General features: G+C 34.7%; 1 protein-coding gene across 1 annotated transcript in view; it reads right to left on the reverse strand.

The window, feature by feature from the left end:
- The window catches only part of LRP1B (LDL receptor related protein 1B), a 576,984-nt gene that overhangs the window by 253,794 nt on the left and 297,427 nt on the right, over positions 1-25,763 (reverse strand). Inside the window, 8 exon segments of the mRNA XM_087859483.1 lie at positions 1,184-1,303; positions 3,131-3,253; positions 5,751-5,900; positions 6,143-6,256; positions 14,572-14,691; positions 16,914-17,042; positions 21,254-21,379; positions 22,011-22,203. Coding sequence (XP_087715609.1) covers positions 1,184-1,303; positions 3,131-3,253; positions 5,751-5,900; positions 6,143-6,256; positions 14,572-14,691; positions 16,914-17,042; positions 21,254-21,379; positions 22,011-22,203 — 1,075 coding nt within the window.

The raw sequence follows: 25,763 nt of genomic DNA on the forward strand, positions 1-25,763 counted from the left end.
AGGAATAAAGTAGTTAAAAGTGACTGGCCAGACATCTAATTGATTACCGATTTCTTTTTCCTTTCAGGGCTTTTTGATAGTGATCTTTCTATATTTATTTGTTGTATAACTAAGTTGTTTCAGCTGTGTAAATAAAAAGTAGATTTGGGGTGGCTTAAATACAAGAAAATAAATTGCCGGGTTTCAGAGGACAACTCCAGTTTTATATTATTTACAGAGAACTTCAGTTTAGCTTGAGTATAAAATCCTATCTACCTGTCTCCATGGTAGGTACTGACCTAAAAAGCAGGTGACCACTACTGAAATTTAAAAGTGGTATTAAGTACACTTAACTCTGTACATGCACTTTATTCTATGACTTGGGTCCTTTTCTCTCTAAAATAGGATAATAACAGCTGTGAAAAAGTGCTGATATAATGAGGAAAGATTTTATGCCTATAAATACAAATACACATATAGAAACAGATCGGAAAGATAGACAAAGAGGCATATAAATACATGAGTAGAATGGCTATTTGTAATAAATTTATACAGATTAGATCATTCCTTCTTTTACCCCTTAAAAAAGTAAGTTAATAATTCCATTTAAGTTATTTGTTAAATGTTTGTGATTATTTAAAAGCAATTACATTGGCTTTGTAGTTGATATATAGTACGGCACTCAACCTCTAATCCTATAAAGCTGTTTATTGAAGTACATTTTAAAATTATATAAAATAGCCCCCTTTTTTACTTACCATTTAAAATAATTCAATAGTGATAATCACTATAATACATATATACAAACACAAATAGCATTTGTGGTTTATGGCAGTGTAAATCAGTATATTTTGGACGCCAATTTAGCAATGCATATCAAAGACCATGGAAAATGTTTGATCATTTGATGCAAGTAATCCCAGTCATAGAGATCTAGGCCAAAGAAGTAATTGAAGAATAAAAAAATAAAATTTACAAATACATTCACTGTGTGAATATTCAGGAAAAAAATTCTAAAAATTGAATGACTGTGTATATAAAAATAGTAGAATAATAGGTTGTCATTAAAATATGAAACAAGCTACATAGACGCGTACATATAAATTTAATGTTAAATTTAACAGTTTTATGTATGTTCTAAAATGATAGTGGGTATATATCATATGCCTAAAAATTGAATGAGAACACAGAAGAAACAACTCACCGCAAATGCTATCACTTTCATCTAATCCATCCCCGCAATCATCCTCTCCATCACAGATCCAATGTTTAGATATACATTTTTGTGCAGAACAAGCAAATTGGTTCCAAGAACAAGAAGAATCTAGAAGACAAACAAAAATGTTTGCTTCAGGTGCACAAGAAAAAAAAAATCATTTAAGACCATCTTAGGACAGGTCTGTCTGACAGTGAGAGTCTTTTCTTAGACTTTGCTAAAATAAATTGTCCTCCAATAAAATGAGCCGAATTCCTCTTCTCTATGACAGCTCTATAAAAATTTTGACAACAGCCTGCGTATTCCCTCTGAGTGTCCATGTTATGTAACATTTTTCCTCCCGCAGAATTCTCACAGGGCTTGACTTTGAGCTACTCATTATGCTAGTCACTCTCCCTTAAGTGTATTCCAGGGTGTCATTTAAAAACAAAACAAAACAAAAAACAAACAAAAAACAAAACAAAACAAACACAACATCTGCTGCACGGATATAAAACAAATATTCCAAGTGTGGTCTAGTCTTCCCTTCTAAATTTTAAGTGATTTTTGAACAACTAGAGAAAAAAAAAATGCATCCTAGGCAAGATTATAATATGATATATTCACCAGCATATACATTTGTTTTTAATGATGAGGTGACTAAGGGGGTTTTAGCTTGATGATAAGCCACCAGTTTCACACCCTTACATACTAAACACTTAGATGTTTTTACTTCTCTTGGGGATACTTAAGTCTGACTAATAACATCTAAATTCACTGGCATGGTGGCTTTTATTTTATTACCAAATTATTCACTTGTAGTAGTGTATTCTTTTTCATTTCAAAGTCAGGCTTGTGATTGTTCTCCTCCACCCTCAGCCTACCCCTCCACTCAGCATATTTGTCATCAGGTAACATTCAAAATAAAATCCTTCTAAATTCAAGTCCTCCAAACATAAATTATAAAAACAACAACAACAACATTATGGTTTTGATCCTATAAACTATTTTAAAACCTTGCATCTTTACTTAAAATATTCACTTAGATGACCTGTGAAGAAGAGAGAAATTTAGAAACACTGAAGACTGGAAAAAATGAAACTAAAGAAAATACAACCCTATAATGGCTTCCTGTCCAGAAACTATGAATCTACATAAACTATTTGTAAAGTTCTCTGTTAATCCTGTTCACAATCTGGCTCTAATGTAAAGATATATAGCATCTTAATCAAACAAAATGCACCTTCATATTTCACGATGACATTTACTTTTAGAGGAGTTTGACATTTCATAGAAGATCCATTTTTAATCTTTTCTTCTACTTTGTGTATTCACCATAGTGTATGTTATTTGTGTTAAATGAAAATAGTGAATATATGCTTTGTTTTCCTGTAGGAAATTTCTTTGGACTAGAAATTATAAAATCCATAAATTCTATAAAATAAATTTTAAAAATGCTGTCTTGCCTTCCCAGGTAAGAAGAAATGTACACACACAGAAATTAGAAGGTAGGTGGTGAAAGGTGAGAGTTTGAGGAAATACAAGTTTAAGTACTATTTAAAGCTATACATGTAATTAACAGAAACATGTAAAATAATAATAGTCAATAACAGGTAGCGACAGTATAATGAGTAGTGTGAGGTAAATCCTCACTTTTCATTGCAGAAAGTAAATATATTAGGATTTCGAGTTAATAAGTCAGAAAATAAAGGTATATCATTTAGAATGATGAAGGTAACCACTAACAAAAGCAGAAAAAGACGAAAAGGCTGGGGCAAGAGATTGTTACTCTTCATTACAAGTTCTTCTGTTCTATTTTAATTTTTACTATTTTGTGTTATTTAACAAAAATGAAAACTGTTAAAATCAATTAGCAATATTTTGTATAAAATCCTATGTAAGAGAACATTGGCATATAAATAATAATATGGCACATAGAACAAAATACAGCCTCACCACAGTGGAATTCATCAAGTCCATCCTCACAATCCTTCTGACCATCACATATCCAGGTATTCAAAATGCATCTTCCACTAGGACAACCAAAATAATTTTCTTCACATTTGTGTTTGTTTTGAACTGTGATAAAATACAGAATGTAATGTCAAATAATTTAAATTAATCTTAGACTTCTACAATCTAGGTAGATAATAAAACAGTAATACTCCCTGAACTGGAAGAGATAAATAACAAGAAAACTTAGATAAAAATGAGCTGAGGTGGTCTCTTCAAGAATGTCAAGGTCATGAAAACCAAGGAAAAGCTAAAAAACAAACAAACAAACAAATAACAACAAAAACGTGGCACAGAAGAGAGGAGACTAGGAAGACACGATAATCAAATCCGATCCAAGATTGGACCTGGATCTGAAAAAAAGATACTAATGGAAAAACTTGTTAAATTCAAATAATGCAGAGTCCCATCAATAGAATAAAAATAAAATAACTGAGATAATCATAAAGTGAATGAGTGTTGGGCCAAAGAAACATTTGTGGTGGAAAATATCTGTAATTCCATATTCATAAAAATAAATAACATGATAAAAACAGTGGAGTTTTACTGAGAAAGTGTAGGCGTGGTGTTCCTACTGACCTATATTCTGAGTATGCTTTGACAGGCTTATAGAAGCACTCTCTACTTTATAAAGAAAGACAACTTACAATAGAATCTCTAAAATTGTTACACCTTACAGAAATATCATAAGAATAATAAGTATTTGTATGTAAAATTATTTTATAAATTATATATATTTTTTAGATTGGGGAGTATTGTTATTATTATAACTTCCAAGACTGCATATGAAATATTAGATTTTTCTCTACCAAATGTCATTGGTCCCTTGAACCTTCAGGTTTACACAGTTTTGTAAATGATAGCCAATTTGGAAGCAAATATTAGAGTATATGTCACATTATAATAACCCATTCACACTATAATAATCACACTAAAATAATCCATTGTAACTATATTAAGATGACAATTCCATTTTATTTTTTCAAATGTCAACTTTGTAGATTGAAGATGAAAATAAAATTTTTGACAGAATTTACCACTAAATCAAAAAGTCCTGAGTGTGATTATGTCTTACTTTTTCTTAGGACTAGCCTAGATACAAGCTAAGTTATTTAGACTGACCAATTAGTAGCCTCCTGTCTGGCTGTCTATCTGTCTCATCAGTCTACAGGAGCTTCCCTTTTATTTCTTCCCCATTATAATCACAATTCTTTATTAATGTTAAAAGTTAACTTTTAAAATAATTTATTAATATGAGAAATATATAAAGATCACAAAGTTTTACATATATATGTAATATGTTTTATATATATGGAAGTTTAATGGGTATCTATTATACGTTGCCTTCATATTAATTTTAAAAATTAACTACAGCTACAATGAGGTACATAACTGCTGTAGAAAGAATAATGGGTTAAGAATCTAGACACCCAGCCGTCATCAGTCTAAATCAATGTTACTATATTTTTTTAAAAATGTTCTATGTGATTAAGAATAAAATGTGTAAGAGTTATGGTGAGCCACAGTCATCAGTGCATGTAAAAGTTCTCCATAGAACCAGAAAAGTTCTCCAGTTCTTCCTAGGGTGCAGCTAGCCTTTCAAACCCAGAAGGAACAAAAATCGGGTCATAGAATGTTACACATTGCTGAGCAGGAAAACAAAAAAATAAAATAAAAGGAAGCTGCTATTGCCCAATTAAGTGATAGATTATGAATTAAGAATATCGATTCTTCACAGTAGATTGTGTATGTGTGCACTGCTGTATAATTTCTCAAAATATTTCAAAAAAATATTTTATGTCAACTAAACTGGAAAAAGTGAGTATAGTAGTAGCAGGATAAGGAGAGAAAATTATAGTATGAGGACACATTTAATAGTTTCTATAAATCATATCTACTTCCAGTTATAGTAATTTAACACCTTTACTTCCTGTATTTTTTTAAAATTTGTTTTCTGAAATAGTTAGACAGGAACAGCACCATGACTTTTTAATGGAATGCATTCTTCTAAGAATATAGATGACACTTTCAGAGCTTATGTATGTAAAGGCGGTTAAAAGTCAAATATAAAAATACCTTTCTGACCTTGACCCAGTGGTAATTGCTATTATCCATACTACTATGCCAAAATATTGTATGAACTTCACCAAACAGCCTAACATGACAATACAAGCTGCACGGCATTGAGTAAAGCCCGTGGTAAGAAGCATTGCCTCTCTCCCTTTAGTCCATGGGTATGGAGTATCAGTATGTGATACTTCCGTGGCAATTTTAGAGATCATGCATTTTAAGACTTAATCACCAACTGTAAGAGGATTATTCATGAACTGAACATTAAAAGGAAATCGATCCAAATACAGAACAGATTTCTTGAGTATCATTTCATAACTCATTAAAAAAGATCAAGGGGCATGTTTGGAACAGGATGATTAATTGTAATTTAGTCAACATTATTTAAATTTTAATCCTAATCACTGGATGTGAAGGCTAAAACTTAATAAATTTATTTTATACAACGAGCCTCTAAATCTCAAGGCAAAGACTTTTTTCTTTCTAGAATTACCTGGGCATTTTAATTCATCTGAGTAGTCCCCACAGTCATTAGACCCGTCACATATCCAGCTTGGCAGGACACACAGTGAGGTCGAATTACATCTTATAAACCCTGTGGTTTTCACTCCAAGTTTATAGAAATGTGTACAATCTGTATTATCTACAAAGAGGTAAACAGAAAAATGAAAAACACCTCATCTGCAAAGATTACAAGCCTTCTATGCAGGTCACAGAAACAAGAAAAGTTAACCTCATTTGAAGAAATAAGAATGCAATTATCCTACACAACAGGGGTTAATTACATATCAATTCTGACAAGGTTCAGTGAAACACTGGGCAGTGTTAGATGGAATGCCAAAGGTACCCAGGGATGAACAAACAAAAGCTAGTGGATTATCTTACTGCAGCTCTTTTCATCTGAAGCATCCGCACAATCTATGTTCTGGTTGCATCGTGCTGATCTTGGAATGCATGTCCCATCTGCACAACGGAACTCAACAGCGGCACACGTTGAAACTGGAAAAACAGGTAAATAAATAAATGCATAGATGAGACAAAAGTGATTCCTTGCTCTAACATTTTCAGCAGCGACGGTCCCTGACTTACCATGGTTCAACACGATTTTTTTGACTTTGTTGTAGTGTGAAAGCCATATGCTGTCCGTGGAACCTGTGCTTCAATTTTGAATTTTGAACTTTTCCTGGGTTAGAGATATGCAGTAAAATATTCCCTCTTGATGCTGGGCAGCAACAGTAAGCCACAGCTCCCAGTCAGCCACGTGTAAACAATCAATATCCTTACCTTTCCGTACCCAGACGCCATTCTGTTTTTCACTTTCAAGACAGTAGTCACAAAATTACATGACATATGTGATACTTTATTATAAAATGGGCTGTGTGTTAGATGGTTTTGCCCAACTATAGCCTAATGTAAGTGTTCTGAGCACATTTAAGATGGGCTAGGCTAAGCTGTGACATTTGGTAGGTTATGTGCAGTGAATGCATTTTCGACTAACAGTATTTTCAACTTGTGATGGGTTCATTAGGACATAACTGCACTGTAACTTGAGGAAGATCTATATTTTAACAAATTCATATAATTTTGTTTAGTTTTGCTCTTTTAACTCTGGGAAGTCAAACTTGACCCAAAGCTTCCATCCCCGTCCCCAAGTTTGGGATCTAATAGACCCCTCACATGTTTTCCCCTGTTGTGGTACTTACAGTATTTCATTGCAATTGCCTGTTCATGTATCTGCTCCCCCACTAAGTTGTAAGCTCCATGAAAGCAGGGATTGTACCTGGTTCCCATGATAGCATCAGTCTAGCACTAAGCCAACATATAAAAAAATCAACTGTTGCCGAAAATTCTTTCTCCTTTCAATTTCCAAAGTACAAGGTTATAACACAGAGCAAATGTCTGATTGAGAAAGTACAGGGAAATCCCAATCTGGTTGCAAAGAAGTGGAACATCCCCTTCTTTGATAAAAGAGAGTCAGATAGTCAGAGACAGAGACTGAGATGGAGAAACCACTGAGCATTTGCTTTATTACTCAGAGGAAATAGCTCAACAACACTAGAAAGTCTTCCATGTTATGTTACACTCCTTTACATGGCCATATCACTAACATTTGGTATAGGAAAGATGAATGCCTCATGCCAAGAAACATAAATGTGGTATGACTTGTCTCTTGTTAGAAAGTATGACTTTCCAATTCCCTGCTATGCTTGGATGAAAATCAGTTTCAATATGCTACTGTCATTATATATACCTTATACAGAATAGCTTCTGCTTAATCATATACTCCTTTCTACTTTGCTCACACATTCATTACCATATAATAGTTTCCAGCAATATGTTGTGAACAGGTGCATGACATACTATGTACATTAGATTAACTTAGGTGAGATTTTTATGCCAAATTCAAATTTTCACAGGTTGATTATGTAAATGTACAACCTGAAGGGCTCTTTGATTATGCCACTTTTACTAGTGTTGATATTTTAAAGAGCCTATTTAATTATAAATAGAAATTATATCAATTGTAAATGGTTAAAATGCTACCTCAAAATATGCAAATTTTACTCAAGGGCATGTATGTCATTTGTATTTCATAACGACTGTTCTTATTATATTTAATTGTATCTTGCAATTGTATCCTTATTTGTGCTTAAATGATGATTAGAATAAATGTTTTATTTATAATTTACAATTATAATTGCTTCAGTGTTGTTTTCATTAAAAATAACATCTTATCATATGAAACAGATAATGCTATTATGAGTAGAGATAAATACACTGTTCTAAACATGAAAAAAAAACAGATATCCTTCTTTTATGTCTAAAAAGCAAAATCTCTTCCATGTACCTTTCTATTACATTTTAGATTCACTATTTTTTTTCAATAGAAACAGTAAATGGAATACATAACATGGAAAGTAATCATGACAAACTTTTACATTTTGTTTCTTACTTTGCTATCTGTCAGCAATCTCCTATGAAGAGTTTGTGTTCCAAAAGATTCTTTATAATCCCTTTATTTAGAAGCAGGATTCATTTCTCTGTGAAACAACATTCTAGAGAGTGGTAATGTTCCTTGACAGTCTACAAAGACTTATCTCATAATACCCTTGAGTTTCTGTCTTACACTCACAGAGTTTAAGGATACCAGAAGAATCCCAATGGGAACAATCACAATTCACCACATCATCTCCATCTCTCCCCAAACTTCCACAGAGAAATCTTCTGTGTACATGGCAGGGAGTCCATCTGAGTGGAGATTGGTGGCAGATACGGTGAAGAGACAAATTATGACTCCATTAACATGAGGATAGCATCTCACATAGTTATGGGGGCTGGAGATCCAGCAATATTACAGTAATGGAGTTTCAAAAACGGTATTGGGGCTCTCAGGTGAAAGTAAAGAATGCTTTGAGAAGAGTGGAGATGTGGAGCTAGTGGAACCCAGTTTTAGATGGAATTCTGAGAAGAAGAAAGAAAGGAGAAGAACTCTGACTAGTTGAAAAGAAACTATAACTCTGAAGTTGGAAAAAATGGTTAGGAGATAGTATTTAAAAGAAAGACACGGGGGAAAGGATGACGTAGGGGTTCGGAAGAACTGGGTAGAGAGTAGAATATTTGCAGGATGTGTTTTTCTCCCATTTTCCAATTAAAAATAGGGTTAATGGATCTTGGCGAACAGGACAAGTAGGCCTATTAGAGTATGTGCAATGTGCAAATAGGAAGACTGTCCCTTTACTTCAAATCCTCTCTTCACAGAGTCCATGACCTTGTATAGAGTTTGGGAACCACCAGAGGATTAAGTAGGGTGCGAAGTCACACTAGAATTGGACATATTAAGTGGCTGCAGAATTTCATATGCAGCAGAGGCAAGATGGTTGTGGAGATTAACATCTCCAGCATCTGTAGGCAAGGAAGGACAGGGAGATGGGAGAAATCCACGGGAAAGCAGGAACTTTATTAAATAGTTAAGCAAATGCGTCTTTTGCCAAAACCTCTTCCTCTATGTTCCTTCAACTATATTTCTTCCTCACTTTGTTTGGCCAGTCAAGTATTGAAATTTGTTTCACCCTTAGGGTGATTTTTGAGGGAGAAATATGTTGGAATCTCTAATTTGTCAAGTGAATATGAAAGCTTTCTGACAATTTTTCCTCAGGCTAAAAGTCCTGAAAAAGAGAGAAAAGAAAATAATGTAGTCCAAATAAAGATAAGCCAAGTGAGAAATACTAGACTTTTCCCTCCAGATAGTCCAAAAGTAAAAGAAAGCCTACAAAATGTGAGTGAAAACTTACCACAGCTACCCCAGGAATAGCAATGAGATACTACAGAGGAAGATCTGACAGGGACTGTGGATCAAAGCAGCACTAAGAGAGAAAGTAAAACCATTCTTTCCCTCACATACTTTCTTAATTTTCCTATTTCATCCACTTTCTTTATTCCATGTCAGTTAAAATATTTAATGAGGTAGAAAAGATATAACATTGATTGGTCTTTCTATGGTTTTTTAGGACATTTCTTATAAATAACTTAAGTCAATGTTTTCTCTTCCAACTTCCCTGCCCAGCCTGCAGCACACGGCAGCTGACACGGGAAAAAAAAAAAAAAAAAGAAAAGAAAAGAAAAAGAAAAGAAAAAGAAAAAGAAAGAAAGAAAGAAAACATTAAATTTGCTGTCATATCTCTTCTGTTTACTTTCAAACCACATCTTTTATTTAATTTACTGCTTAGGTTCTAAGGGTATGCAAACCCATAAGGAATGATGATTTCATCTACAGGCATGCTGTCCTTTTCCTTTAGCTTATTGTTTATGGAATCTTCAAAGTTTTGCTATGAACTTATGAAAAAGAAAACCAAAAACTGACACCAGTTTCTTCTCCGTTAGGTAGCCTTAGAATTACTTAGCTTTTCAGTCACCTAAAGGTGTCCAGGTGACCCAGGCAAGTTCATGTACTTCCCAAGGAGAGTAATTAGACCCATCTCAATAGGAAGAGAAGGAGGGATATTGTGTATTCTCCCCAACCTATTCACTCAACCTCTCACACACCAGAAGAGGAAATCAGAGTGACAAACTTTCTGAGCAACTCTTTTGGTTACCCCCCTCTGCCCCACCAGAAAGCCTGGTGTCTAAAACTTTCAGGGCAGTAATAAAAGATTTACAAGGATTTAGAGTTTTGCTTCCCTTCAAAAGGAGAAGAAATCAGAAAACTGATTTCTTGTAATATCCATTTCCACTCTGCCTTGTGGAATAAAAATAATGATAATAATATCTAAACTAAAGAAATAAAAGTATAGTAGTACTTCAAATAACTTACAGATGATTCCACTACCGCCTCTCTCCATAGCCTATCAAACTCTCTCTGTATATATTGACTTTTTATAGTACAAATTTCAATTCTTCATGTCTTACTTTATTTACATTTAAAAAGTAATAGGCGGGTTGTGTGTGTGTGTGCGTGTGTGTGTGCACATGTGCGTGCCCACATGTGTACACGCATATATACAACAGAGCACTGCACACACACGTTGCCCTGATGAAAGAAACAGAGAAGGAGTATCTGGAAGGAAGGACTTGGAGAGATAACTCCTTTTCCATTGTCCCTGAGCACTTCCACCCTCCTTTTCAAACTTCATCATCTTTTAGGTACTATAAGGTTCCACTTGCTGTATGGATACGCAACCGAATTACTGATTTATAAGATAGACTGGCTTATGGGATATGGACCCAGAGAAGTCTTCCCTTAGGATGTGAAATGTGACTTACAAGGTCACCATGTGAACTAACTTAATATGAGAGAAAAATCAAATCCAAAAGATACAACTGTAATAAGTAATCTCTCATCAAAAATCTACCCATTGTTTATCCTAAACAAGTTAGTCCACTAACTTAAATCTATTCATTTCTAGTAAAAAGGTGTATGTTTGAGTTCCCACTTTAGTTTCAAACGTTACATTTTTCAGCAAGAACTTCAAGGCTTTAGTTTCAAACGTTACATTTTTCAGCAAGAACTTCAAGGCAATAGTTGTTGTTGCTGTTTTTAAGGTAGCCAATTGTTACGATTTTTACACTATTTTATCACAAAGAAAAGTTTTAACAGAAACTCAATTCACAAATGCAGTAGTTCTTGCCCAAGTATATGACTGAGATAGCTGTAACACAGAAATCAAGAATTTAGCTTAAGAAAGGGGAAATAACATTCTGAGTTATTTTTACTGTTACTCAGTGTCTGGAATTGATGATATTAGTCAGATTAAAACCTATCTATATTTTTTTGGAAGACTTATTGCTTCACCAGCAACATAAGAATTTAATACACACCTACCAGGTAGTAGGTGCCATATTTCATAAACCCAAACTTTACCACCTTAGAAATTCTTTTTCATTGTTTCAAGAAAATCCACAGTAACTTATTAACTTCCGATGGTCCCTTTTATGACTTTTGTCTTAAAATCTACTTTCTGTATCTTTTGTCCAGTTTCTTCACATTCTAGCTTGATTTTTATCTTTATCCTAGTTTAATGTCTTTATTAAATTCTTCTTTCCTGCTTACAAATAACTGATAAAACCTGCCTTTTTTGGGGTCTACTTCTAGTTTGCTTTCCTTCTTTCTTCCAAATACTTACCCATTTTCCTCTACTTATTCCCAATATCTTACTATATTTTATCATTTTTAATCTTTTATAGGTAATATGAAATAACAGCTGATTTAATCTTCAAAAGTATTTGGCTCTTCCTAAACTAGTGTCAACCTTAGACGGTAAGCTACTCAAGTGTTTGTCCTCTTCCACAACTTTGCATCACCTTCTCATAGCATCTGTACTTCACATATCTCCTTTACCACCAATCTTGTCTAAAAATAGTCTTATTCACTGTATTTATTCCCTCACCATCCATTTTCTGCACCAACTCAAGGAGATCTGGCTTTTCTTTACCATTCCACTGAATTGACTCTTATGAAGGTAACCAAGAGATTATCTCCTATTTGCCAAGTTCAATGATCATCTAGTCTATACCTGCCCTGTTACCCACCCTTAATACCTTAACAATGCTAACTGATCCTCCCTTCTTAAATAATAACAATAATAATAATGATGATGATGATGATGATGATAATTTCTTATGAGGATCTTTCTATTAGTCCTGTGGTCCTCTTCTCTTTTTCTTATTTTATTAGTGCCTTTATTTTTTTATTTCAATAGGTAATTTGAGTGTACTCCCCTACAACGACTATTACTTTATACATCCTCTGAGCTTTCTCTCTGTATTAAGCCCAAAATGAACACTTCTGTTCTAAATCTACTACCTGAGCCTCAGATCTCTATCTATCCAAATGTCTCTGGAACAGTTCCTTCTGAATGTCTACAGGTGTTCCACTCTCAGAATGCAGACCATCTTTATTACCTTATCCTTGATCCCACATGAACAAAATACCCACAAAAAATAAATTTGAAAATTAACAACAAAAAAAATGTAAAAAGAGGGAGAAAAAAGTTCACAAAATTTGTCTATTCTTTCCCATGTTTTGTCTATGTTTATTACCCAAGAAGACCTGTTATCCCACCTTTTAAAATTCTGTTGTATCTGTCTCTCTCCTTTTCCTCTTAGCTTTGGCTGTTCTGATAACCTCCTGTTTTATCTTTCTCATCTCAGCATTATAGTTTTCATTTGCACAAGCATAGTTTTTCCTCCCTTTTTTTGAAATGTAAATTTGATTGTATTGGGTTTCTTTTAGACCTTCAATGACTTTTTGGTGAATAGAAGGTGAAGTTCATGTTCCTTAAAATGGCATCAAAATACACCTTCACGTCCGGGCTCCTTCCTCTAACCTGCCTCATTTTTTTTTTTTTTAACCACTTGCCAATATGGAACCTGGCTCTAACCATATCGAATTATCTTCAGCTTTCAGTTGTTAGTCTCTCTACTTGGAATTACCTTCTGTTTTGATCATTCTACCTTATTTATACTTCATTCCAACCCCCCAAAAACTTATATTTTTATATGTGCAATCATAAAACCTGATATACACCTTCATCTCTTTAAATAACTATCTTTATTTGGAGTTTTAAACTCCTCAAGGGCAGGCAGATGACTTATTATTTTATGTCTCAGTCCTTAATGCATTTTACCCAATGAAATGTGTTCAGTGAATGAAAATTTTTAAAGGGAAACTGGTTTAGAAAAATCTGTTTGGGGGCACCCGGGCGGCTCAGTCAGTTAAGTGTCTGCCTTTGGCTCAGGTCACGATCTTAGCCCACATTGGGCTCCCTGCTCAGTGGGGAGTCTGCCTCTCCATCTCCCACTGCCCCTCCCCCGCTCATTCTCTGTCTCTGTCTCTCTCTCTCTCTCAAATAAATAAATAAAATCTTTAAAAGAAAGAAAAGAAAAATCTGGTGGGTCCAGATTTTAAGAGGCCTTAAATGTCAGACTAAAAAATTTGTTGTTTATTCTGCAAACATCAAGATTCCATTTGTGTTTCTATATCAGGGCCATGATTAAAAAAGCAAGGTGAATGCTTTCACAGCATTTACCATATGCCAAGTTCTATTCTCAGTTTATTTAATATTAATATACTCATTTAATTATTGACTCTTTTCTTACAGCTTGGGAAACTGAGGCACAGAATGGTTAAATATTTTACGCAAAGACACAGAGTGTAGGGGCTGAGGTTCTGTCCTAGGTCATCTGGCTTGCTGATTGGTGCCAGTACTCACTCTGAGAGCACGTTCAATAAAACATTATAGCATGACTAAAACCTTGGGATTAACTGGAAAGAGTAGAGGCAGGGAGACCAGTTAAAGGACTATTGTGTTAATTGAGGCTCAAGGCAGTTTGAAAGTGAAGATATTTCAAAGAATTGGATGATTTACTGATATGTGGACAGGTGGGTGATAAAATATGGTAGAAAGAGGAATCAAGGATAATACCAAAGTTTCCTGTCTAATCGTTAGGGAAAGGATGAGGCCATTTGAAAAACAGATATGAGAAGTGAAGGAGAGCATTTTTGGAGCAGTACATTCAGTATTCCATATGCCGGAAGAAATGTCCCATAAGCATGGCAGTAGAACTGAAGAGGTGAGAAATGATGAGAGTTTTGAAGTGAGCAAAGGGATAGAAACCAGAATAGAGAATATAGTCATAATTTCAGCGAACTCCAATAACTCCTCTCCAACAGCAATTAACAAAGTGTGGTCCATCTATATTAGCAGATGCCATATACCAAAAGGGTGAAACAACTCTGCTCTCAGGAACACACGGTGGAAAAGTTCAGGAAACACTTAGCATAATGATATTCCTAGGCTGATGCTGCATACATTTACCTTTACAGTCCAATTCATCAGAATTGTCCCCACAGTCATTTTCACCATCACATAACTTGCTATGAGGAATGCAACGACGATTGTAGCAGGGCTTGAAACCTCTTCGACAGCTTCTGTTTTCTTATAAAGAAAAGCAGAAACATAATTGGAGGTCTTATAGAGATATTTTTACAAAAAAGAAAATCACAGATGAGTTCTCATTTCATAATGATTGGATCATCATGGATCTATAAAAAAAGCACTGTGCAGAATCAAAGTTCTGGATTAGAAAATTCATGCATTATCAACTAATTCATTCATTAAAGACCTTTTTGACTGAGTGCTTTAACTTCAGTGATTCATACTTGGAGATGTCTTCAAATTATACCCACATTATTGTTTCTGATATTTCCATCAGCATAGAAATAAACATATATTCAACTCTCGAGAAATAGGTCTGTACCTCAAAAGTCATAAGACACTCTCAACACCTATCTCCTTTGCATTTCATAAGGCTTTTATAACAAGAAAAAAAAAGTGGCAAAATATGTATTCCTGAATCAGTGAATCAGAGGGTTACCTAAATATCCATAAATTTCTCTTAAAAATCATCTAAAAATGTCTACCAGAATTTCCTAAGGAGAAGAATAATTGCCTCCTGAATTCTATTTACCTTAAAGAGAGTCTCCTGACATTTTCTGATTTCGGGCATAAGGTACCACTTAGAATAATAATAACTGCCATTTACCGAACACTAATTTTGTGCCTCTCTCTATATGGAGCAAATGTAAACATACATTTGTTTATTTAGTGCTCTAAACCAACATTCAAACTAGGTTTGTTTTGTAGTGAGGAACTAAAATATGGAGAAGTACCCTTGCTCATACTAGTCATACACCAGTAGGTTTAGGAACAAAGATTTAACCTCAGGTGTGATAACAAAGCCTCGAATCTACACCTAGGGTTGTCAAACTAGAGCCCACAGGCCAAATGCAGCCTGGGAGCCTGTTTTTATATAGCTCTGACACTAAGAATGGTTTTTATATTTGAAAATAATTGTAAAACAAATTTTTTAAATAAAGATATTTCACAAAGAGCATTTCTGGTCCACAAAACCTAAAATACTTAACTAGCTAACCTTTTGCAGATAAAGGTCACCAACCCCTGCTCATGTGAATATTATCTTGCTTCTCAGAAGGTAAAAATAATGTGAAATATATTCTCAAGACAATTCATAATAAATGCAAATTTTCAAGTTAATTATTATTACATTTTTATATCCTTTAATATTTTCATAGTGCATTGGGTATAGCCATTCATTCCAATGAATATGCCATTTGAGGTAAATTCACTAAAATTTTAGTTAGAGATCAGTCATGGGCAAATTACATCTGACTATCCTTTTAACTGAAAGCGTGTGATCCTGTAACATAAATGAATAAGAGAACTGCCTGCGAATTTCCCAAACTTTACCTTTCTCTTACTTTAACCATTCTTTGATTATTTAGGTATAATTATTATCTAACAGAACAAAGGAGAAAAGTAGAAACCAAATATAGCAATTCCACGTACAGATTCCTGATTTTTACAGAGCACACAATACCAATACTCTAATATTAGAATGCAAAAATAAATCATACCAATTTAGAAATAATCTGGAACAATTCTACAATAACCATTAATGGTTACACGTATACAACGTTCCAGGAAAAATATTGTTGTGAAGGCAAATATCAGTTGCTTACTGGACTCAAAAAGCCAATCTCTACTCCCATCAGAGAGTGAAAGGTTGCTATCACTTAGAGTCACCCACAGAGGAACAGCTGGAGGAATTGCATGTTTGATGAGGAGGATGGCTAATGCCATCAGCCTTTGCACCCGAAGACACTAAACCTGGGCTAATCCTGGAGGCAAGAATAAGGACAACACTTGATATCAACTTAACAACATGCTATTATTGACTGACAGTAACCTTTGTTGCAGGGTAAACTTATAATACCCACCAATAACTAATATTTCTGCCTTACGTTTTTAGGAATGTAAGCCTAAAACCTATCGCTACATGATGAGTAACGAGATAGCTTAAAAGAAAGGCCCCTTTTGTATTTAAACTTGCGCTTTGTAGGTGGGAAGCCATGAGGAAATTCTTCACTGAATATGGTGGGTCCCAAATAGGACATAAGGAATCCCTTTTGAACAAGAACACAAAGCCAAAATCAATTACCTTAGACCTACATGTTAATGAGAGACATTAAGGAAATCATATTTGTAAACTAAATGGAGGCAATCAAATCAAAAACTATGAAAATAATTTACAAACTTCTCTCTGAAGTGAGGACATACATCACATATGAGACACTTACCACAGTAGAGCAGTTTTTCATCCGACTTATCCTTACAGTGAGGTGCGCCATCACAGGTGAGCTGATAGTCAATACACTCTCCGTTTCCACACTCAAACTCTGAATACATGTTGCAAGATGAATTTTTAGCTGAAAGGGAAAAAAAGTCACTATAAAACTAAACTAAAATTTATCAAAATATAAAATCAAATAAATGAAGGGCAATGGTTTATGGCATTTCTTTATAAAACAATTAAAAGGAACACCTTTTTGTTTGCTGTTTTTACATTTCTTTTCTAAAATTTTGGGAGTTGCCTCACTTCATTTTTCTTTTATACCTATTTGTGTATTTTTCTAATTATTTTGTGACTGTATATGTGTGGAAAGAAAAGTGGGCTTAAATTTGGGTGACTATACTTATGCATCTTGCTTAGCAGTCTACCTTAAAAATAAATAGTAAAAATGAGCCAGTTAAAGGAACTCTGTGCATATTGAGAGAGGTTTTTTGTGTGTGTGTTCCCTAATTGGAAACTATAATATATTCTTCAGTACATTGAAATTTTCCAGTATATAGAGTTCTTATTTTTATTTCTTTATTTTTGTTTGAGGAGAGTTGACGCTCAATATTACATTAGTTTCAGGTGTGGAGTTCCCATTTTTTTTTAAAGATTTTATTTATTTATTTGACAGAGATAGAGACAGCCAGCTAGAGAGGGAACACAAGCAAGGGGAGTGGGAGAGGAAGAAGCAGGCTCCCAGCGGAGGAGCTTGATGTGGGGCTCGATCCCAGAACGCCAGGATCACGCCCTGAGCCGAAGGCAGACGCCCAACGACTGAGCCACCCAGGCACCCTGAGGAGTTCCCATTTTTAATGCTTGACTTGATTCACCTCATCTAAATCTGGCTCCAACTGATCTTCCTCCCCAGCTACCTTTTTAAGAAGTCTCTGTAGCGGCTTTCACCATTCAGAAGTACTGGAATTGCTGCAAGTGCCCTCATCGGCCTCATGTTCTATCCATGATGAGAGGCACTGGGGGCAGCACAGGGCCAGCCACTACTCCCCGAGACGCACAAGAAACTATGGGTTGAACTGGTGGACTCTGATCAACTGAAAAGCATGTGCACCAGAAGCTGCTGAGCTCCAAATGACCAGGGCCATAATGTCCCAACTTCTAAATCTCAAGATTTTCTAAGAAATTAAAAGTCTGGGTTTTTATGTAACTTGCTGAATCTGTGAGCCCAGACCAATAGCAGTAAATACAAACAAACAACAAACACACACACAAACAAAAAAACATCTTTCTATAGCTAGGTTTCATCCCTGGAATGCTAGTATGACCCCTGTTTTAGAAAGATCTCTCCTGGGGAAAATGGACCTATTTTTATTCTTAAGTAATAGATTCACCAGCAAACATTTGGAATCTAATTTTGTGGTTGCATTATGTGTTGTTTGCTTCCTTGTACTCACTCCATTGCTTGTCGAATAACTGTACAGTGAAATCCAGTCATGCTAATTATTTTGGAGATAATTGGAGTTCATTTATCCCTACTAATGCAGAAAACATAGCTTAATTTTATAATTTACTATCAATTTCTTTCCAAAGCTGTATTTTAGAAAAATTCAATTACACAGCTACTAATACTATTTGAAGTTTCCAGTGTTTTATTTTTTATTATTCCTAGAATTTATCTCATTTTTACAGATTATCTATTTATCTACTTATGACTTCTAACTGAACTCTTTTTTTTTGTTCTTTTTTTTTTTTTCACTTTCCAAAAAAGTTTTTTTTTTTTTTTTCTTGGTGAAGACTAAATTTGACTGTTCAGGTAGAAAATCATTTTAGAGAAAGTAACAAAGAATTTAAAAGTCTAAAAATATCATTCACTTCAAAGAAACAACTGTTAAGAAGGGTACTGGCATTACTGCACATTTGAGCATGAACTGAACAAAATTCACTTACTGAGAGGCTATAGACTTTCCCAACTTATTCTGCCTACTTTCAACACATCTTAACTTCTCACTTCTAATGAAAAGTAACTGTTATGATTGAAAATGCAAATTTTGCTTTTATAATCATTATGCCTCTGAGGGAAAAATATTCACAACAAAAATGTTTTTATTATGTAAAATCAAACCTTATATAAGCACAATTCTTGCTTAGGTATGTTCATTTGAAATAGCATTGAGTGTTTTATGCTTCTTTGCAGACACAAAAATGTGGTTCAGCAGTCCTCTAATTCTCTTACAAGGTAATTACTTCAATTATATTTGTTATTCTTATTTCTGTCGTGGATGTTGATAAGATTAGGAACGTTGTGTAAAATGGAATTGCCTAATCTTTCTGTCAAGAGTTATGACAACACATGGTTTTCCCTCCCTTGTCCTGAGGGAGGTGTTAGTAAATGGCCTTTGACCCCTTCAACACTGCCATTAACATTCATGAACTGCTCTGGGTGAACTAATTCAGATGTGGACATAGATATGTCAGAAACATCCTCATTTCCCAAAGATTCATTTGACAAGAAGTTACTCTCCAATCTCTCTGCTGGACCACAGGATTTCAATATGAATGCACCATGGATACAGGATGCTTCTATAAAGGTCTGTCAGCTCTGAGGAATCCAATATCACTCTACAGATGCATGTGAATACAACTATGGTTGTTTAAAAGATAGTTTTCTTTCTGATTCATTCCTTCTCATCAATAGAGAGAAGCAGGTGGCTTAGTAGGGACAGATGTATCTAATCTATTTTGTAGCAAGGACAGGCATCCACTGTATACAAATAAGCCTTGCTGTTTTGACTAAAGGCATTGCTTTTCTACTGGCCTGCAATGACCTGTGAAAGAAACATGAGTGATTCTAATGCATGGCTAACACTCCAGACTTACAGATGGCATCAGATCCAGACCATTACAGCTGAAACCACAGAGCAAACTGAAAGAGGGAGTTTAAGCAATTGCCTGAGCAATTCAAGGAAGTGTTAGGTTACTAAGAAATATGGGAATTTGTGGCCCAAATTATTAAAATTGGCTGTCTTCATTTAAAGGTCACTGGCCAAACGCATCATTCCCTTGTTTGCTTTGGCACAGTCTTAAAAGTCTTTTACTTCTTTTCACTAAGAGGTGCCCTTTAGGTTGTGGTACCAATTTGCAAAGTGAAAAGATATGTGTATATTCTTGTCTTAGGTGCAATGGTTTTCAAAGTAAACGATGTTAAAGTGCTTGTATTAAAGTACACAACAGATAAAAGAGAAGATCCTCCTGGTAAATAAAGACCAAAAGAAGACTGAGGATAAAGATGAAATATACTTACACCATCTGATACTTATTTTTATAATGTACACATATCCAGCTCTGTTGATTTTCTAAAATGAAGATATAACATGAAGATACAGAGAAGAGAAAAAAAAAAGCAAAACAATTGCCACATCCTGAGAGTGAGTTCACCAGTTTCCAACAAGATGTTTGTCTCTTGTCTTCCTTATATACAAATAGTCTTTTTTTTTTTTAAGATTTTATTTATTTATTTGACAGAGATAGAGACAACCAGCGAGAGAGGGATCACAAGCAGGGGGAGTGGGAGAGGAAGAAGCAGGCTCATAGCGGAGGAGCCTGATGTGGGGCTCGATCCCAGAACGCCAGGATCACGCCCTGAGCTGAAGGCAGACGCTTAACCACTGTGCCACCCAGGCGCCCCTATATACAAATAGTCTTAAAGAAAAATTAACATTCTTTATGTTGCTGGCTAATTTCTCATGGCAATATTGGAACACTTGAACCCTTATTTATTTTGAAAACAGTTTGAAAACTTAGCTGCTAATAAGTGTATACTGTAATGGTACTAATTAAAGATTGGGAGGTATAAACATCATGCAAGGCTGCAATGTTACATTCTTAATTAACCGTTTGGAAATGATTACAGATAAGCTGCATAAGCCATTCTCTCTCATTTACATACTGTGATGGACTGAGTGGTTTTACTACAAGGCTACTGATCTACTGCCTATGTACTGGTTTATTTCAGCTTTAATTAATTTTGCTATTGACTTAATTCTCAAAGTTGTAACCACAACTTTTCAGATGATTTGCAGGTATCTTTAACTAATCCAACACCTTCCAGCCCACAATAGGGGGTACATCATTTGTCACTGTTCTGGTTATCATTATCTATCATATAGTGTTACAACCAAGTAGAATGGTGATCGAGTTCTTTTTAGACAAGAGAGATATGCCAACTGGGCCCCTAAGATTGGAGGAGAATACAACTTCATGAACACTAAAACAATTTTAATGTCCATGTGTGCCTTTTGAGTCATCGTGTCATACGTCATATTTCATATTTCAATTGTCTTTACTTACTCACACATCTGTTGTCATCTAGCAATATTCGATCCCCCCTGCAGGAACAATTCACTCTCCCATTAGGAGTTAAAAGGCACAGGTCATGGCAACCTCCATTTAATAATGAACATGGAGAAAGTTCACCTGCAATGAAGAGGCTTTATTGGTAACATTTTATATTGAATTTCTATTTATGTTAGATAGAGATTAAGAGCAAACTGTTAGGCTGTCCCCGTCTCACAAAGATATAAGCAAGGAAGATTCAGGACTTTTGAAAATCCAAACATCACAACAGCTATAAGAACATTAGAAAAACATGTAACATGCAAGTCACTACATCTTTGAGAACATTTGTCAAGGATGCCATGGCACTGAATGAACTAGTACCACTTAAAAACATACTGACACTTCAGGCTGCAATTTTTGTAGGTAGTCCAGTGATTAAAGAACTTTTAAGCCCAGATGTAAAGCGTATTTTCAAGAAGTATTATTTTCATGGAAACAACCTGATTTGACTATTCAAAGATTGAGAGTGAGAGAGAATAAATTTCCAGAAACAAGTGATTGAAAAGAAATTGTTCTTCTGGTGATAAATTAGGAACTACAGAAGTTACCTTGAGCATTTCAGATAATTTTAATATATTGAATAGTCAAATCCTGAACACTAGCTCCAGGAACTGTAAGAAAATAAAATCTAACTAAGTACTACTAGAAAACATAATTTTTTGAGAGATTATGTAATTAAGAAATACGTTTAGTTTTTAGTGTAACTTACAGCTATTGGTGTCATTGGCAACAGCTATGATTCCCATTGGTTGATGTGGAATATCAGAACGAAGAACTTTTGTATCTCCTCCTGTGTACTTGTTGGAACGCAGAATAGCTCTTCTTCCCCAGTCTGACCAGAAGATATAATTGTCATAAACAGCTAAACTGAGGAAAGTTCCTGGCCCAGATTTGACAATCACCTGAAATAAATTTGAGTATATGCATTAAATGAATAGACATTCCTATACCCGCAACTATTTTTGCTCCAAAAAATTTTTAAAAATTAGTTGGATTTAATCAATAAAAATCATCAGAAAAAAATGCATTTTAGTAAATGTATTATCATAAAATTCTTAATAGCTTATTTTAAATGTTTCAATCATTCTTAGTGCTTACAATGTATTTATTTAACATTTTAAGTGTATTTCCATTAACTAATCATTCAGTTCATATAAGCAACTGCATTTTTTCAGTATTACAAAACAAAATCACCACGTCAAAAATACGAGATTATGATTACTAATAAACATTTATCTTCATTAAAAATCATCAGACATCCAGTGAACACCCATCAAGCTCTCAAAACTATAAAAGGAATATAAAGAACTATAAGACACAGGTTTTTCCTTCAGGAAGTTTTCACCATGAATGGTTGAACCAGATATACACGTATTGGCAATAAAAGTTTAAAAGTAAAGACAAACCTGCTACTTAGACCAAAAGAAAGGGCTAGATTTACCTTCTCAACGAAACAACTAAGAAACTGAATAAAATATCTAAAACAAGGCTTTTCAGCACATGGGACATCAGGTAACAAAGGACAAGGATTCCTAATTAATTTAGGAAGTAAACTGAGTGAGTCTCCTGATGGCCACGGCTAACAGCCTGAGAGAGATTCAGGTAGCAGCATAGCACAAAAGAACCTGACAGAATGGAAACAACTCCCTGACTGGGACAGGGCCGCGAACTAAAGGATGACAATGGGGTTAGATCTCGCAGGGCAGAGTGTCAGCTCACACAACCAGAAGAGAGAATGTGACATGAAAAATATAGAAAGAAAACAAATAATCTTACCACAGAGATATAATTATTCATCATTTTGAATTAAGAATATATATTTTCTCTCTACAACCCCCCCTCCCCCCCACCCAACTCCCAGGAAGAAGGCAGTCACTGAAAGCCAGAAAGAGGGCTGTCACCTGAACCTGATGATATTGGCACCCTGATCTTGATTTCTCAGCCTCTAGAACTGCAAGAAATAAATGTCTATTGCTTAAGCCACCCAGTCAATGGTATTTTGTTATAGAAGCACGGGCTGATGAAGCCAACAGTTTCACTCCTTCCTCTTAGAAGATCCAAGCTTTAAGATTTATATCTACTTTACATTTCAATAAATATTTTTTAAAAAATCAAAATGATGAAGGAAAGATTGTTTGCTATGAGAGTGTAAAAATGATAGCTGCTCTAATGTGCTATCTGGGAAGATTTTCCTAAGAAAGGGAACGATGAATAATCAATAGGAGAGGAAAACAGAAAGAAGGAAGGGCTTCAAGCAGAGGGAGTACATGTTCAGAGGGGAACAGAAAATGTGGGGAAAATGAACAAAGGTTAAGTGAGCATGAGGGTCACTCAGACATCTAAGACGATCCCATGAAGAGCGTGGTGAGAAGGGCAAATGTATAGGGCCTTCCTTCTTATAGACCAAGATTATGAATCTGAGTTTTGTTCTGAAGGTTATAGGAAATCACTCATGTTTTTAAAACACATTAATATCATTATTGGTTCGTAGTTTTAAAGATTATTCTGCCTCTGGCGTAGAGACTAGACTAGATAAAAACAAAAGAGCTGCAGAGAGACCAATTAAGATCAGCTGCATTTGTCCAAAAAAAAAAAAAAAGATAACACTTGATGTTTTAAGAAGGGTGAGGAAGAATGCAAATAGCAGAGCAGTATCTGCAAATGAAGGACTTCCTAATTCACTTTTTATCAAGACTCATGAGGCTTTTCCCTCATTCATTAGTTCTTTTACCAATTTTCTTTTTCTTTCTTTCTTTCTTTCTTTCTTTCTTTCTTTCTTTCTTTCTTTCTTTCTTTCTCTTTCTTCTTTCTTTCTTTCTTTCTTTCTTTCTTTCTTTCTTTCTTTCTTTCTTTCTTTCTTTCTTCTTTCTTTGTAAACAGTAAAAGCTAACACTTCACAAATGCTTACAATGCACAGGATGTGTATGCATTACATGTATAAAACCTAATTTCAATCTTCACACAAACAGATAGAGACCATTTCATCTCACATTCACTGATGAGGATTGAAGCTTAACAAGGTTATACAATCAACCCAAGGTCACAGATTTATTAAGTGATTTCAGACCCAAAACAACTGAGATCTGATTTCAATTTTATATATAAAATTTGACTTAGGGGTGCCTGGGTAGCTCAGTCGGTTAAGCTTTTGCCTTTGGCCCTGGTCATGATCCCAGGGCAACTGGGATGGATCCCCACATAGGGCTTCCTGCTCAGTGGGGAGTCTGCTTCTCCCTTTCCCTCTGCCCCTTCCCCAGCTTGTGCTGTCTCTCGCTCACTTTCTCTCAAGTAAATAAAATCTTTTAAAAAAAATTTTCCTTAAAGAAAGTAGAGAAATTCTTTAATATTAGCATATATGCGCTGTCTTTATTATTTTATCTATGCTCCTTCAAGTTAGGAATTATACTAATACTTTTGATTCCCTTTTCTATCCAGTATCATATTTTGCATGAACAAAATACACATTTGATGAATCACTAAAATTTTTGAAAACAAAATTTTAATAGACATAAATAAAATTAGTTGGTTTTTAAATTGGTAACAAATAGCTAGGCTTTAGACAATGAAAGTTTTTCTATGTTGTTACCAAAAGTCTATTTGGTGTACAGCAACTTTTATGAATTTTGACACTGGTTGAGTCTAGTAGTTTACTTCTCTACTTCTGCTGACACAGAGAAGAAGGAAAAAATCAACATTAAACTCAGTCTATAATTATGCATGTTGCTTTAATAGGGTACAATAGGTTCTACTAAGAATTGAGCTGACACCAGACATCTCATTTCACTGGTTAGAGTTCTATGTGGAACAGACACGTGAAATCCACTGAATTATACTTTCTCATCTCCATGTTAAAACATTTTTATCATAAGCTCACAAATACTGCACCTTGTAAGCCTAATCAGCATCTTTATTTACAGTGCAGAAGCTTTGTCATCATAAATTGCACTTTACCATATTATATGGTAATATACCATTATGGTATAATTTTGAGGCATTTTCACCTTGAACCTATAAATAGGCTCATGTTTCAAAATAATAATTCATGTTCATTCAGAAAATGCATTTCTTTTTTTTAATTTTTTAAATAATTTTTATTTTGTTATATTAGTCACCATACAGTACATCCCCAGCTTTTGATGCAATGTTCCATGATTCATTATTTGCGTATAACACCCAGTGCACCATGCAATATGTGCCCTCCTTAATACCCATCACCGGACTATCCCAATCCCCCAGCCCCCTCCCCTCTGAAGCCCTCAGTTTCTTGACACAGTCACTTAATCTCACATGTTTCCTCTAGATAGACAATTAAATTGGTGATGCCACATAGACTTGAAATTATGTGTCAGGAATTTAATCACTAATCATATGATTCCATCTTGAAACTTCCCTGGTGCCTTATTGAAAGCACTAGGACCAATGAGAGACTACAAAAATATTCAGTTTTATAAACCAGACAACC

This window comes from Ursus americanus, chromosome 1 (genome assembly GCF_024610735.1).
Source record: "Ursus americanus isolate L20-20 chromosome 1, mUrsAme1.1.p, whole genome shotgun sequence".
NCBI lineage: Eukaryota > Metazoa > Chordata > Mammalia > Carnivora > Ursidae > Ursus > Ursus americanus.